This window comes from Sceloporus occidentalis, unplaced genomic scaffold (assembly GCF_023333645.1).
Source record: "Sceloporus occidentalis isolate IW3139 unplaced genomic scaffold, rSceOcc1.0.p SCAF_40, whole genome shotgun sequence".
In the NCBI taxonomy this organism is placed as follows: domain Eukaryota; kingdom Metazoa; phylum Chordata; class Lepidosauria; order Squamata; family Phrynosomatidae; genus Sceloporus; species Sceloporus occidentalis.
Genome location: NW_028317020.1, coordinates 6,977,787 through 6,993,028, shown reverse-complemented (window position 1 = coordinate 6,993,028; position 15,242 = coordinate 6,977,787). Strand labels below are relative to the sequence as shown.

The 15,242-nt window shown below is 40.9% G+C and overlaps 2 protein-coding genes across 2 annotated transcripts in view; one reads left to right on the top strand and one right to left on the bottom strand.

Moving 5' to 3' along the window:
- Window positions 1-15,242, top strand: part of LOC149290297 (radial spoke head 14 homolog) — an 82,114-nt gene that overhangs the window by 11,433 nt on the left and 55,439 nt on the right. The gene's annotated exons all lie outside the window — the stretch shown is intronic.
- The window catches only part of LOC149290298 (guanine nucleotide-binding protein G(z) subunit alpha), a 35,711-nt gene continuing 22,899 nt past the window's right edge, over window positions 2,431-15,242 (bottom strand). The window contains exon 2 of the mRNA XM_089489392.1: window positions 2,431-2,775. Within this exon, the coding sequence (XP_089345518.1) occupies window positions 2,431-2,775 (345 nt within the window). The remainder of the gene's footprint in view (window positions 2,776-15,242) is intronic.

Here is a 15,242-nt window from a genome sequence, read left to right as displayed (position 1 = left end):
GTTCAGTGCATTGTCGCCGTAGAAGTATATGACATGATATGTATGAACATAACATTGCATTCTGTTCCCAAAATTCCGCCCTGCCTTCCTCAGGTTCATGATCTTGTGGCATATCACATGCCTTCAAATGTATATAATTTCCAGTATTTATGTGGTTTTTTTTATAGTGTAAACAACTAGCCCCCCCCCAAAGAAAAGGGAGCCAATAAAACACACACAGAACCATTCAGAATCTTTATTTCCCTTTTTGCCAGTAGAATTTTATTCTGAAAGTGTAGTGTCATCAATCTTCAGGGCTGGATTTGCCTGCAAGCCACTGTGGCCACCGCCATGTAACAGGAACACAGAGGACTGCAGTCTTCTTGAGCCCTGAGGAATTAAGCCCTTGGAGTCGTACATTAGTCTTATGGGCGTTGTGTTTTCGGGAGGGCACTGTGGGATTACACATGAAGCTGGAAAGGGCAGCGTTTGCTTACTAAGTGGATGTGCTTTACACGGTCTCAACTTATTTACACACAGACTTCACACAGACATCCAGGGTATTCATCAAGAAAAGAGTAGAAATTAGGCACCACCTGCTTCCTTATAGAGCTTGCATTAAAATAATTAGCAGACAGTACAATACTTTCAGTGCCCTGCACCCCAAAACTTACTTTTCAGTAATTTAAAATGCAAAATGTGATGGTATTGTTCATATTGCTTCACTGACATTTTAGTACCACTCTGCTCCTGTCTATATGAAAAAGATAAGAGGTGTGACTGACCTCCAGAAAATTCTTAAATCAGAAAGTCTTTTGTCTCTCTGTGTAAATAATTAGGAGCTTTTTTCCCCTCTGTTTCTTTTTTGCAAAATAAATAACCAGTGTTCTATTTTTTCCAGTGTTTTTGTATATTTTTTTTTTCTTTACTGATAAGAATAGTCAAACCCTTCTTAAAATGTCCTAAAATTCTCCTGCTGTTTCTTTGTGCGAAAAACAAAACCAAAGGCATTCATGGAAATAACCATACTGTGTGTGTAAAGAATAATGCTTTTGGACCTTTCTCTTCACCTGGCATGCATGGTTTACACCGATTCATTTGTAATGACGAAGCCATAACAAGAAGGCCCCATATCTTGTTAAAAAGCAAATATGGCACAAGAGAGGCTTGTGGGATATAGATAATGTGTGGATTTAGTTATGATTAAACATCTTTTGGGAAATGAAGTGTCTCTTGAACAGAGTGAATACAGTTTGTTAGATACTGTTGTTCTGATGCATCAGTTAGCAGCTGCAAAACAGGTCTAAAGTTTGAAGAACGGATGCCATGTTGATCCCCAAGATATTTTTTGTTATCATAATAATCTTTTTAGTCTGAGAAATAGTATTTTCTGTTATGGAATATCTGTAGACACGTGTATTTCAGCAGTCAGACGTGGACATGGAATGGAGACATAATAGCTCCATGCCACCTTAAAAATGAACAAAAAGTATCTCAAATGTTGCAGAACCTCTTTGGAAACTGGGTAAACTGAGATGGCTCTGCTCTTTCAAGGCACAAAGCACTGTACTATATGTTGTAACATCGGGAATGTTTTTTTTTTGCCCACACAATTTTCGGAAAGGGGCTTGAGGCCAACAACTAGGATTGAGCTTTCCGAGACTAGGATGCAGAGCCATAGTGTTTATACCGACCACTGCCGTAGGTGTGTATCCTTTTATTGTGAAAGTGTCACACCCCCAGACACCAAACCAAACCATTTATGGCCCAACTTGTCTTCTGATTATTCCTGTGCCACACTCCCCGACACCAGACCAAATCATTTATGACCCACTCTGTCCTCCGATTATTCCTGTTTTGTTGAAGAACTGCTAGAGTTGCAATGGACAATAGTTGTAATGTTACTATAAACGGTTGAACCCTGTGATCTCTAGATATGGCACACAAAGGAAATGCCAGGTATTTTTGGACCAATGCATATGTTGTGTTTTCATTCTAGTTTGTTCGATGCTAGTAAAGAGGTGTTAAAATCCCCTCTAAGAGTCATTTCCTTGTTTGGCTTAGATCATACTGTATGATCAGAAAACAAACCTTACATTGAATTAAAAGAAAATCTCCCTAAGTTAAACCATACAGACACCGGTCAGACACAAACACACGCACATCCACGCACATGATGCAGGCAGCAGAGTACATACACCATCTTCTTTGTTAGAGGCCAGTAATGTCATAGGTACCTTATCAACCTGCAGAAATAAAACACAACTTATTTTCCTGTTAAAATTGACAGTTTGTGCAGGTGACGAGGTGAGTGATCCTTTCAGGGCTCTCGGTGCTTATGTGGGGGGCTTTTGCGTGCATCCCCATGACTCTGTGTTTGCTTGAACCCCTTGGCATGTGGTCTTGGGTTTAGAAACACATCCCGTTCTCTGAAAAGGCTCCTGAAGGACCTTAGCACAGACCAATATATTTAAGATTGTTCTGGATAATGACATCTGTCACTGCATCAAACACAAATTGAATGTTGCTGGTGTCCGTAGCGCAGGTGAAGTGTGAATAAATCTCCTTGGTCTCCTTGTTGCGGTTCAAGTCCTCAAACTGACGCTGGATGTAGACAGCTGCCTCCTCATACGTGTTTTGTCCCTTATAGTCAGGGAAACAGACAGTGAGAGGAATGCGTCGGATCTTCTCAGCTAGGAGGTCCTTCTTGTTGAGGAATAGGATAAGCGAAGTGTTGATGAACCAGTTGTTGTTGCAGATGGAATCAAACAGGCGAAGACTTTCTGCCATGCGGCTCTATAGAACAAAGATAACAAAGTTACACACAATTTTTTTAAAGGGTTCAATGCTACATTTGCATCACTAGATGAAGGTTTACAATGCTCTGTTTGCGCTATGACGTTTTTACAATTAACCACAATTTATTTCTGTGTTTCCTGTGTTGTAGATCCACCCACGGTGTGTCTTTCTGTCAGCCATGATATGTCCATTATATTAATATAAAGCTCTTTATAATTCTAATAGATTGTAGTAGAGCAAAGGAGAGTAGAGTAGTTAAAACACAAACCAAACACTATGACCTATGTAACCATAACAGTTAACTCTTACATTTGGGTTCCTGAGTAAGGTAATGTATGTTCCAGTAGAATAACAGAGAAAGTTCAATATGCCTACGTTTTAGGCAGGCATACAGAGTATTTGGAGTTAATTGTGGCTTGGATTCATTGGGAGATTATGGGTAAGGTTAGTTAATATGCTGGCTCTACTAGTCCTGTCTTCACACAAGGGTTAAGCATGTCCATGAGATCAGCCGCCATTCACACGGCATCATTTAGAATTATGTAGCTATGTTTGTGCAGACAAATTTGGACAGATAATAAATTAAGGACAGACAGACCCAACAGTGTTTGCTGACACATAATTGAGAAAGAGAAACATGTGTCAGTCACTCTTTGTAGGATTCTCTGGTGCTAGAGAAGAAGAAAGAGAAATTTCTACTGAGGACTTCAACTTCAGTATCTTTTATTTAGATAATTGCCACTTACAACAATGTGCGTCCATAGCAAAGTAGATGCAGAAACACCATACAGCTGTGCTTAGTAAATAACCACTAACACAGTGTGCTTTTCACATAAAGCCCTTTATATCTTTGCTCATGGTGCTGACCACCCCTATATTCATGAATACCTCCCTCGTTACATTAATTATTCCACTGATCCAAAACATGAGTTTTATTAAATAAATCACAAACCTTTAGCACTATTCAGGCCTGGCATGCCTGCTTTAAATCCCTGCTTGGTAGCAGAAGGCTGAACACGTATGGGTCATAGGGTACCTGCTGTCTGTGCCCTACAAATTGCATTGCAGGAGCCTAATATTCAGTCAAGGGCCAACACTGTATAATCTATCCATGTATAAATACACAACTTGAACGTGTCAGGCAGTGACCCAAAAGCAGCAGTCAGCAAAACCTGAAATGACTTAATGTTTAAATATGTTTTGTATTATCACATATACGCTCTATGCATGAGTAAATATCAAGGTGTGTTGTGTTTACTGCATATGGTTCTGGTAGTGTTAGGAGTATTGCATTGTTATCAGGGTTGTGTCAATTTACATTTTAAGGTGTAGGTGAATTTATTAACTCCTGTCATACAATATACTATAGCACATTGTTGAGTATATCTTGACAACGGGGATTATTCTGTAAGAGATATAGCAGCCTGGGCAGCAGTGGCATGGGACACCCAGACACTCCTTTAACATAAGAAGACCATAATCTCACAGACATCACTTTGTGTAAGGAATTGTTATCCATGTTTATCTCAAATAAATCTCTCAATAGAGAGGTTACGGATTGTAGCAGGATGAAAAGGTGACATCACCAAAAAAGTAAAGGTTCTGCAAAATTATTTCATCCATCAATAACAAAAGAACATTGTTGGCAACATAACCTTTTATTTCTTATTCTCTGTAGAGTGATTTGTATCTCTGACTCACGCCAGCCTGTGTCATTTTAAAATCTACTATTTTTTGTCATTTAGCCATAACCATCATGTTATATTTTCTTCATTTTCTTGCTTTTTGCAATGTTATTAAATGGACACACCTCCAAATTATTTATAAAATAATGTTATTGTACTTTAAAGCTCAGGTTCTATGGTAAATACTATACTTTGTCTCTCTTTTGGTTTGCTTCACCTTACCGTACTGTCCCTTTACTACAAGTGATGGCCTTCCATATTTTACTGATCTACAACTGACATAATGTTTGGCCACCTTTTGGTTGAGCATAATGAGAGCTGTGTTTCTGCTACCCTAGCCATGCCTTAGGCAACAGTAATGAGGTGTGCTTTAAACTAAAAAAAGAAAAAACAAAGTTGTTTTTCATGTCTCAATAGCTGGCATCTGGTGTTGCATTTCTGTAGCACCCACATGCTAGAACCAACTGCTTCAAGTAAACTGTTCTACAGGAATAGTGGGAATGTCGACCAAGGCTAATCTTTCAGGATAGCACCTAAACCCAAATGGAGTATGCTAACAGGACTCATAGTGGAAAAAAAAAAGATATTTAATTTGAATTCCTATGTAATCCCAATTTAGTGCAAATTATAAAATAAAAATAATATATACTAGTGGGTGTAATTTACAGAGAAGAAACACTACTTTTATTAAAGTTTTTTCCCCTGGAATCAATAGTACATGTGTTATCGTCCTTGCTGGCCAAACAGCAAGATTGCCTCTTTATGTAAGACTAGAACATGTGTTGATTCCATCTTTGCGATTATAGTGAGCATAAATTAAAGTAGGTACATGTACCCTAGCAGAGCAGGCGGAACAACACTTTAAGTATACCTTGAGAACAATCTATGTGTCTTCAGGAACCCAAATACAGATAAAAGATATCTCCTTTCCTACAAATGTGATACTTGTTAATCTTTAGTCAGTCTTTATGTGTTTCTACTTGAGTAATATCCTCTTATCTCCTATTTTCGCTACTTGTTATATCTCATTTGCCCATTGTTCTGTGGAATATGATGGTGTTATATATATATATATATATATATATATATGTATTTATGTAAGGTTAAAATTATTTCCTGTGGGCGTCACAGCATAGGGCAATACGGTGTTCAACACAATTAAAAAACTGTGAGGCTTTACTCACTAAAGCAGGGGTTAGTAGTTGAGTTGTGGTTTTAACTGCCAGACTTCACTATACACTATACATTAGGAAAAGCCAACAACACTATTCTGCTTCTAGAAGATTGTGTTTGCCCTGGATAATGCATAATGAAATCAGTAAGACTCACCTAGTTGATTGAATTATACATTGTTCCAGGACGGGTCAGTAATTCTCATAGAAAACACTTGACAGGCATGGCTCTTCATAATGTATAGTAAATTAAGCAAGCTTAAACCACAACTCTTCTGTGAACTGTCCTGCCAACTTGTGCTTTAGTGAGGAAACCCTGATGCATAATGTCTTCTGCCTTGTTTTGTATCGTACACTGAGTAGCAGTTCCATTTTCCAGCAACCATCGGTTCAACCCTACAATGGTGTTGTCAGTACTAGGTATTAGAAGTAATAGAATGAGGACAGCATTTTTTTGGTGCAGCTATTCCATGACTACATCTATTTTCCTCTACCTGGGAAGTTCTGCCATAATCTCCTTGTCTATAGACAAGATTTTGCATGAGAAAACCGATTACCACATTTCAAAGTATTTTGTAAACAACAGATTTTCCTTCCTAGAACACAGGAGATAAAGGTTGTGTCCTGGTGGAGACAGATAAATACACGCTGTCATAGCACAGCTGGAATGTAAAGCAATGTGTCTCCAAGCAGAGGCACCCAAGTGAGCCTACACACAGTTCAGACAGGAAAATTCCAAGTTACATTCAAGACCGAATAAAAGGGAAAAGCATGACGTACGGCTATAATGTCCAGTGAATGTGCTGCTCACGTCAGTAACCCAAAAACTACAGGCCTCATTGCTGACAAGTGATCAGCAGCCAGGCAGTCTTTCCAATATCCAATTACTATACTGTACAGCAGCAAATTAAAAGCACAGCATGAACAAGAGCAGCAGACTCTTTTAGCCCAAGTGATAAAATGGCCACATACTTTGGCTCAGCTGGTGAAATAGGGTAGATTTAGTAGAGAATTTCAATCCACCGAACAGAAGGTATTGCTATGACTATCCAGTAGCACCTAGAGGTAGCACTTGGTACACTTGTCCATCCTCATGTCTGTGTAGGACTAGTTATCAGAGGGCACATTGCTGGCCCAAACAGTACAATAACTGAATTCTATCATGAATCTGGTCATCTTTAGGTCCTGTGTCTAACAGCACATATGCATTAAAATCTTACCATTGCAGAGAATGTATGAAAAGCTTACTATACGACACAACTAAATCAAATAGTTTGTAACAACCTTGCCTTTCAGACTGTTGAAGGGAATTCTATTCAATATAGTATTCATGTGACAAGCTCAGTTTGGATTAACTCTTTTCCATGCACTGCATTTAGTGGATTATGGATTTCAGCATGTATTTAGTAGTGTTATTTGTCCCATAGTGGGAATATATGCAATGATTACCAATGTACACCTCAGGATAGGATAATATGTCCTGGCCAACCACATATGTCAGGGGTGTCCAAGTTTTTTCTGCAGTGGGCCACTTAATCAGAATTGTATACGTGCGCGGGCCGCACTCATTTTTCACTGTGAGAAAATATGGCATTTAATAAAATATGCAGATTAAAATAAAGTAAATGACACAAAACCTTTACTTTTCCTCTCACTGATTTCTGGGCCTAGAAAGTTTTGTGACTACAAATTCAGGATTCTGGTGAATTTATTTTAGGGATGCACTAAAATGAAAATTCTGGACCAAAACTGAAAATTCAGGGTTCACTTAAACGAAAATGACCCCCCCCCCTCACCTTTAAAAATAATAAAAAAAATCCCACACTTTTAATAAAAGTAAGTTACACGCCAAAATTGTACAAAAAAATTATATATTATGATTGTTAACAGCAATACCCAGATTCCAGCATGTACTGGTTGGCTGGGCATGATAGGAGTGCTGTCAACAATCATATATAAATTAAGTTATTGTATTTTTTGTCCAATTTTAGTGCGTTAACACACCACAATTGGACAAAAAAAAAATCAACAATATGACTTGGCATGATAGGAGTGTGATTGCTAACAGCAAACACACTCTTTTTATACCCAGGCAACCAGTAAATGCTGGAACCTAGGCATTATGGGACTGTGACTGCTGTTAGCAGATTGCTGTTAGCTGTTAGCAATCACACTCCTATCATCCCAAGTCAGCCAGTACATGCTGGTAAAGGGTGGCTGTTAGTGCAGACCCCATACTGCTGGCAGCATCAATACACAAGGGGGGCAGCTAACCAGGTTTCAGCATGTACTGGCTGACTTGGCATGATAGGAGTGTGATTGCCAACAGCAAACACACTCTTTTTATACCCAACCAGTAAATGCTGGAACCTAGGCATGATAGGACTGTGATTGCTGTTAGCAATCACACTCCTATAATCCCAAATCAGCCAGTACATGCTGGTACAGGGTGGCTGTAAGTGCAGACCCCATACTGCTGGCAGCATCAATACACAAGGGGGCAGCTAGCCAGGTTTCAGCATGTACTGGCTGACTTGGCATGATAGGAGTGTGATTGCTAACAGCAATCACAGTCCCATCATGCCTAGGTTCCAGCACTTACACATCCATGCTATCACACACACAAATTCATTCACAGATTCATTCCCTCAATCACGCATACTCATTCAAACACCCTTCCCCACCCCCTTACCTGCACTACATCTCTCGATGCCGCTCACAGACTTCAGCAGGGGGCGTGGCCTCCCGCTTCCTCTGTACAGGACAATAGACCCTCCCACAAGTAAGCAGCAGGGCTCTTGTGATCCTGGCTGCCAATCTCACGCGGGCCGTACCTCGAGGTCCCGCGGGCCGCATGTTGGACGCCCCTGACATATGTCATTCACTGTTTAGAATAAATTGGTTTCAGCGGTAGCATCAGGTCAAATATGCTTAACCTTGTTAACAGTGACCCTCTGCCTTGTGAGCACATATACCAAACGGAGGTTCAGATGTTGCCCTGCAAAAGCATCCTAGTTTAGTTTTATAACCTGCTCATTCATATAGCACTGGAAGGCTTACACTAAAAGGGAGATCTATCTATCTATCTATCTATCTATCTATCTATCTATCTATCTATCCACACACACACACACTATATGGACCAAAGTGGACACCTGACCATTACACCAACAGGGAGCGTTATGACATTACATTCTAAATACATAGACAGTAATCTGTAGTTGGTCTACCCTTTGCAGCTTCCACTCTTGAAACACAGAAACACAAGAGATTGGAGAGTTTCTGTGATAATTTTTGCCCATTCATCTAGTAGAGCATTTGTGAGTTCAGGCACTGATGTTGGACGTGAAGGCCTGGTTTTCAATCTCGGTTCCAGTGCATGCCAAAGGTGTTGGATGGGGTTGAGGTCAGGGCTCTATGCTGCCACTGTCCCCCCCCCCCACCGAGATATGCTGCCACTGTCCTCCTCTGCCCCCCCCCCCCCGACTTACCGGAGCAGACTCCCGGGTGTCTTGCGGGGCCGGCGGGGGACATCTACGCAATACGCGTATACAACTTCCGGTGCCGGCACTAAGTCGGGGGGGAGGCAGAGGTAAAACGCATCGTGCCGGCATCCCCCCCTGTGGGAAGTGCTGGCAGGGGAGGCTGTCTGAGCGTATCGGGGAGTAGGATGCAGGTCCCCTGCACCGCTGCGGGGGATCTGTATCCTAACCCCGCTGCCTGCCCGGTGCCCGGGACTGCATGTCCCGGGCGTCGGGCGCTAGACCCCGAATATAGGCCGCACCCCCACTTTAAAGACTTAAAGTGGGGGGAAAAAGTGCGGCCTATATTCGAGCCAATACGGTATTCCTATGTAATTGAAATTGAAATATTTTGAAATGGTTGGGTTCCGTATATTCAAACCTTAACAGGTTCCATGGTTAACTGTCAATGACGTCTTTGACAGTCTTATTATGAGGCGCATGGTACATACCATGCAACCCTTCCACGCTTTGGGACCCAATCCATACTTGGGTTGCTGATGTCATGTTTCACTCTGGGACACTCAGTAGGATGTACCAATAATTAAACACTGTTCAAGAACCTTAAACACTATGATGGAGCATGTGCAGACCGTGCTGCAAAGGATATTTGTTACCCCTGTAAAGCCAAGTCTCCTGGCAGTATGATATTATAGGGACTTGCTGTCCAAATGGTAACTACAATGAGAAGCCACAGGTCTGTGCAAGCCCCAAGAATAAATAAAAATGCATATTTTTTCGCCAGGGCTGTCTTGCTAGCCTAAAGGGTATACTACTTTTGGTATCTGAGACTCTCATTATGACAACGTAAAGTCATTATTGGGTAAACAAAAGGGTGTTTCCTCTACTTCCCTTGACGCGTATATTTCCCACAGAGAGGTCATATGATTACATGTTGAGTTGCCCCTACCTACCTAGCCCACTTCATACACGTTGTATATTACAAATGTATCTCACATATGTCCCTAATGCAAATGGCAGTGGGTTGTATGCGGTTATTATGACCTGGTCATGCTGGAAAAGGAAAGGGCATAAAAAAAAAATTGTTTTTTTGTTGTTGTAACATATTGTCTGACTCTCCAGAATCCCTACAAACACCTGATACCACGTTCATCTTATTTAGTAAATGTCTGTGCAAATCCCTTCACTTACTCTCCATTTATATAATCAGATATAAAATCCTTACTTTTATGTTCAAATCCACATAAATCTAAGTCCTTATCTAGGGGAAGAGGTTTCTGCATGGTTCACATCCCTACTTTCATTCGATTCAATTTCATAAATGTCCTACACCGCCTTCCAGACTCCCGCTATGATTTTGACTTTGCAAGGGAACGTTACTGCTAAAGATGTGATATTTATCATGTTACTGTATATATCAATATAAAGTGTAATGCTTTCACCAAACAGTGAAAACTCCCATTTCAGGACACAAACATTGCAAAATCTATTTGTTTGTTTCTAATATAAGCAGATGGGAGACAGAGATTGCAGCAGAGAAAACCTTCTCCAATCTCTTAGCTTGTGTCTCAGATTTCTCTGGTTATTATTATTTCACAGAGCTCTCAATTACATATATGATGAGCCCTCGGGTATAGAAACATTTTAGAAATCAAGTAGCTATGGCTCCTAAAATGTAACTAATGGCACCTAAATTTTACCTTTAGATTTATCTCCACTGATATATTGTTTCCTACACACTAGAAGCAAACAAACAAAATAAGCAATAAAAATCTTTCTTATTATTTGTACACGTATTTGACCAGGACTGGCCTTTTTTCTACAATTCAACTATCTCTACTATTTTCCATGCAGTGGACCTATTATTAAAGACAAACTGATATTTAATATTTACTTTATAATACAAATATTTAACTTTTAGGACTAATGTATTTGGGAATCATTTGCCTTTTAAGAAGAAGATAAGAATGGCATTTTGCTTTTCCAAGATCTTGATAACACCCCCTTCTCATTGCCAGTCAGCAATAAATAAATAAATATATAAACAAATTAGACCATTCTAGCCCCGGAGCCTTCTGCAGATCCTGGGTAAATGACCTACACAGACTCATGTCTCTTGCTATGCCGAGACTCGCAATATATCTTCTATGAGATTATACCTATTTTATATTTTTAGTGTCTGTAAAAAAGCTTGCAAGCTTGGCCTGTTAGTGTCCAGCTGCTTCCCTCTCATCTTGTGCTGATCTCTTGAAGCTCAAGGCTGTATGCTCAGTCTACAAGAAGCAGAGAAGAGACCTTTCCGTCTGTCCTCTCCATTCTCTTGGAATCCTTATGACTGAGCTTTTCCGGTTTCCATGGAAATAACAGTATTCTCAGTGTTAAAATATTCAGAGACAGAGCGAGAGCTCTGAAGATCACACAGCAGATGCTGCACTACTGAGGCAGACAGAGCTCTGTACGCAAGCACTGTTCCTACGCACATTATCCAACTGGAAATGTGCCCCATGCAAGTACACCCACCACCATACACGCATTGCCTATTTGGACTTCCTGTACACCTACATACTGACAGATTTCATATACAGTATGAACAGGACACATTCATATAGAAACATAGAATTTCACAGCAGATAAGAGCCATCCAGCCCATCTGTTCCTACTATACAAGCCTCAAAGCATATTTAGTCCTTAGTCTTCGGGCCGAATCTCGCTGTCTCACCAAGCTCTACCTCTGTCCCGAAAAAAGAAGCATGGTTGACATGATTAACGTATGCATCAATAAAACTGTGCTCGTAAATGCGCTTAAATACATACATCAGGTAGGGTGACCGCATCGGCCATGTTTTCCAGGAGACGTGTAATTTTTACATATTGCTGACCAGATAAAATGCTGCCCTGCAGTATGTGGGATGTATAGACTTATGGAAGGGAACCAAATAATCAGTTATACATCCCCCATGCTGCAGGGCAGCACTTTATCTGGGCTGGTCAACAACTACATGTGTTGTGGAAAACACGGCTGATGTGATCACCCTAACATCAGGACATCTCAGGTTCACACAGGTTTCAGCAGAATGACACACAAAACAAACATATTAGACATTGAGGGAGGTTCATTATGATCTATGCGCAAATCCAGGTTATACAAAAAAATTGTGGCCTGTCTGTGGCGATGTGCATGTGACTTTATACTCAGTTTTGGATTATGTGGAAGCATATCAAAGCCAGGAGTAACAAATAGAGCTCTCGTGTTACACAAGGGTAGTCAGGTTGAGTATCCCTTATCTGAAATGCTTGGAACCAGAAGTATTTTGGATAAGGGATAATTTTGGAGAACGGATCTGTCTTCTCACCTGTGTCCACTCCGACGTGGGAAGGGAGAGGAAGTGCTTTGGGGGAGCCTGAACAACGTCCCAGAATTGTTCTGGGACCGCAGGGAGAAGCCTAAAGAACGACGTGGACACAGGTGAGAATCCGAAAAGGAAGCGAGGAAAGGATCCAATGACTACAGGACAGGTCAGACACCACTTTCCTGTCCCCCATATCCCATATCTGAATAAATTGGATTTTGGATCATTTCGGATAAGGGATACTCAACACGTAATCCTATAATAGAGTAACAAAGTGGACCAACCATAACTTTATAATGCTGGAACAGCCCTTTTAACACAAAGAAGGTCTATAGAGTTGGTATAAATTGTCAAATTGTATATTATTTTAATAAGAATCCCCATTACTGATTAAGTATAACAGAAATAGATACCTGCCAAAAACATAAATAATAAGAATGAAGACAGCAACCAACTGTTTATTTTTATAATATGCATGGCTAAGCACCATGATATAAAGTGATCAAACCCAAATCAATGGTACATTTTGTTCCATTCATTTGCATTCCTCTTGAAGAGTTCTATCATACTAAACTATCTGCTTGTTTACACAATGTAGTCATTGAAGCACTTGTTGTAAGCCTTTGATTAAGGTACTTACGTCACCAGATGACAAGCCACCCTGGAATGTACAATTAAACCCATCATCAGGCTCATTAGCTCTATATAGCTTCAGTATTATCCTGCACCTTGTAGTTCAAGGAGATTTAGCTACAAACATTCACAGGCAACTAACCAGCATCACAAAACCAGGCGCTTCCCCCTTTACTGATTTACCACTCTCAAGAAATCAAGTAAACATAAACAGGATGACCTATTTTGCCAGATAGAATCGTCTTAGGAAATTGTGAGAGAAAGCAAGATGGGCATTTCTATGGGTCACATTATACCTAGCTCTAAATGAGCTTCTCTGAAAAAGAAAAATACTGACGAAAAAAACATGGAAACCATCATAAAACATGGAAACCAAAATGGCATTTTGCCATCCTTCCAACATTATTATTATTATCCTTTATTTATATAGCGCCAACAGTTTACGCAGCGCTTAATACAATACATAAATTCAAGGGATATGACAAGACAAGAATTGACAGACTAAGACAAACCGATACATTTGGTGGAGAGAGCCCTGCTCGCAAGCTTACAATCTAGAGGGAAATGGGGTGACAAACATAAGGCATAGAGAAAGGGTGAGAGGTATTGTGGGGGTTGTATCGATGACAAGGAAGTTCTAGCAGCTAAGATGGTATGCTTCTCTGAAGAAGTGGGATTTTAGATGTTTCTTGAATGTTGGGAGGGAGGGAGAATGCTGAAGGTTCCTTGGGAGAAGATTCCAGAGATATGGGGCAGCTCGAGTGAAATCTTGTAGACGGGAAAAGGAAGAGGTGATGAGTGAGGAGGAGAGCCTTAGCCCATGGGAGGAACGTAGGGATCGAGTAGGAGAGTATTTGCTAATGAGGTCAGAAATGTACGGAGGAGCAGTATTATGGATGGCCTTATATGTCAGTACCAGGATCTTAAATTTAATTCTAAAGGTAATTGGGAGCCAGTGGAGGGTTTCACAGAGGGGGGAAGCAGAAGAGGAGCGACGTGCAAGGAAGATGAGCCTAGCAGCCGCATTAAGGATAGACTGTAGAGGAGAGAGTCGAGACAGTGGAGTGCCAACCAGAAGAGTGTTGCAGTAGTCAAGACGGGAAATGATAAGGGAATGAACCAGGGTTTTTGTGGATTCTTGGGTGAGGAATGGGCGGATACGAGAGATGTTTTTTAGGTGCAAGCGGCAGGATCTGGCGAGGGACTGAATGTGAGGGATGAAGGAGAGGTTTGAGTCAAGGATGACCCCAAGGCATCGGGCCTGGTTAGTAGGAGAGATAGTCGTGTTGTTAATGGTGATAGAGAATTCAGGTAGTGGAGTGGAGATGGAGGGAGGGAAGATAATGAGTTCAGTTTTAGAAAGATTAAGTTTCAGGTAGTGTTGTGACATCCATGAAGAAATAACAGACAAGCAATTGGTAATACGGGACAGGAGAGATGGAGAGAGATCAGGAGAAGACAGGTAGATTTGGGTATCATCTGCATATAGGTGATACTGGAGGCCAAATGAGTTGATTAGTTTGCCAAGAGATGAAGTATAAAGAGAGAACAGCAGAGGGCCAAGGACTGAACCTTGGGGGACACCAACCGAAAGTGGAAGGGGCGATGATGTCTTGCCAGAGAAGTTGACAGAGAAGGAACGGTTAGACAGATATGAGGAGATCCAGGAGAGAGCTGTATCTCGAATGCCTATAGAAGCAAGTGAGTCTAGAAGAAGGTGGTGATCAACAGTATCGAAAGCAGCAGAGAGATCCAGTAGAATTAGAATAGAGTAGTGACCTTTTGCTTTGGCAGAGAGCAAGTCATTGGAGACTTTTGTTAGAGCTGTTTCAGTAGAGTGAAGGGGTTTGAAACCAGACTGTAGAGGGTCAAGGAGGGAATTAGAGGAGAGGAAGTTAATGAGGCGGTTGTACACAATCCGTTCAAGCAGCTTAGAGGTAAAAGGAAGCAGAGAGATAGGGCGGTAGTTAGACAAACAGACGGGATCTGAGGAAGGATTCTTTAGAATTGGTGTGATTAGCGCATGCTTGAAGGCAGATGGTACAGTTCCAGATGATAGAGAAAGATTAAATAGGTGGGTAAGTGATGGACCAAGGGATGGATATAGAGACTTTGTAAGGTGTGAAGGGATGGGGTCAAGGG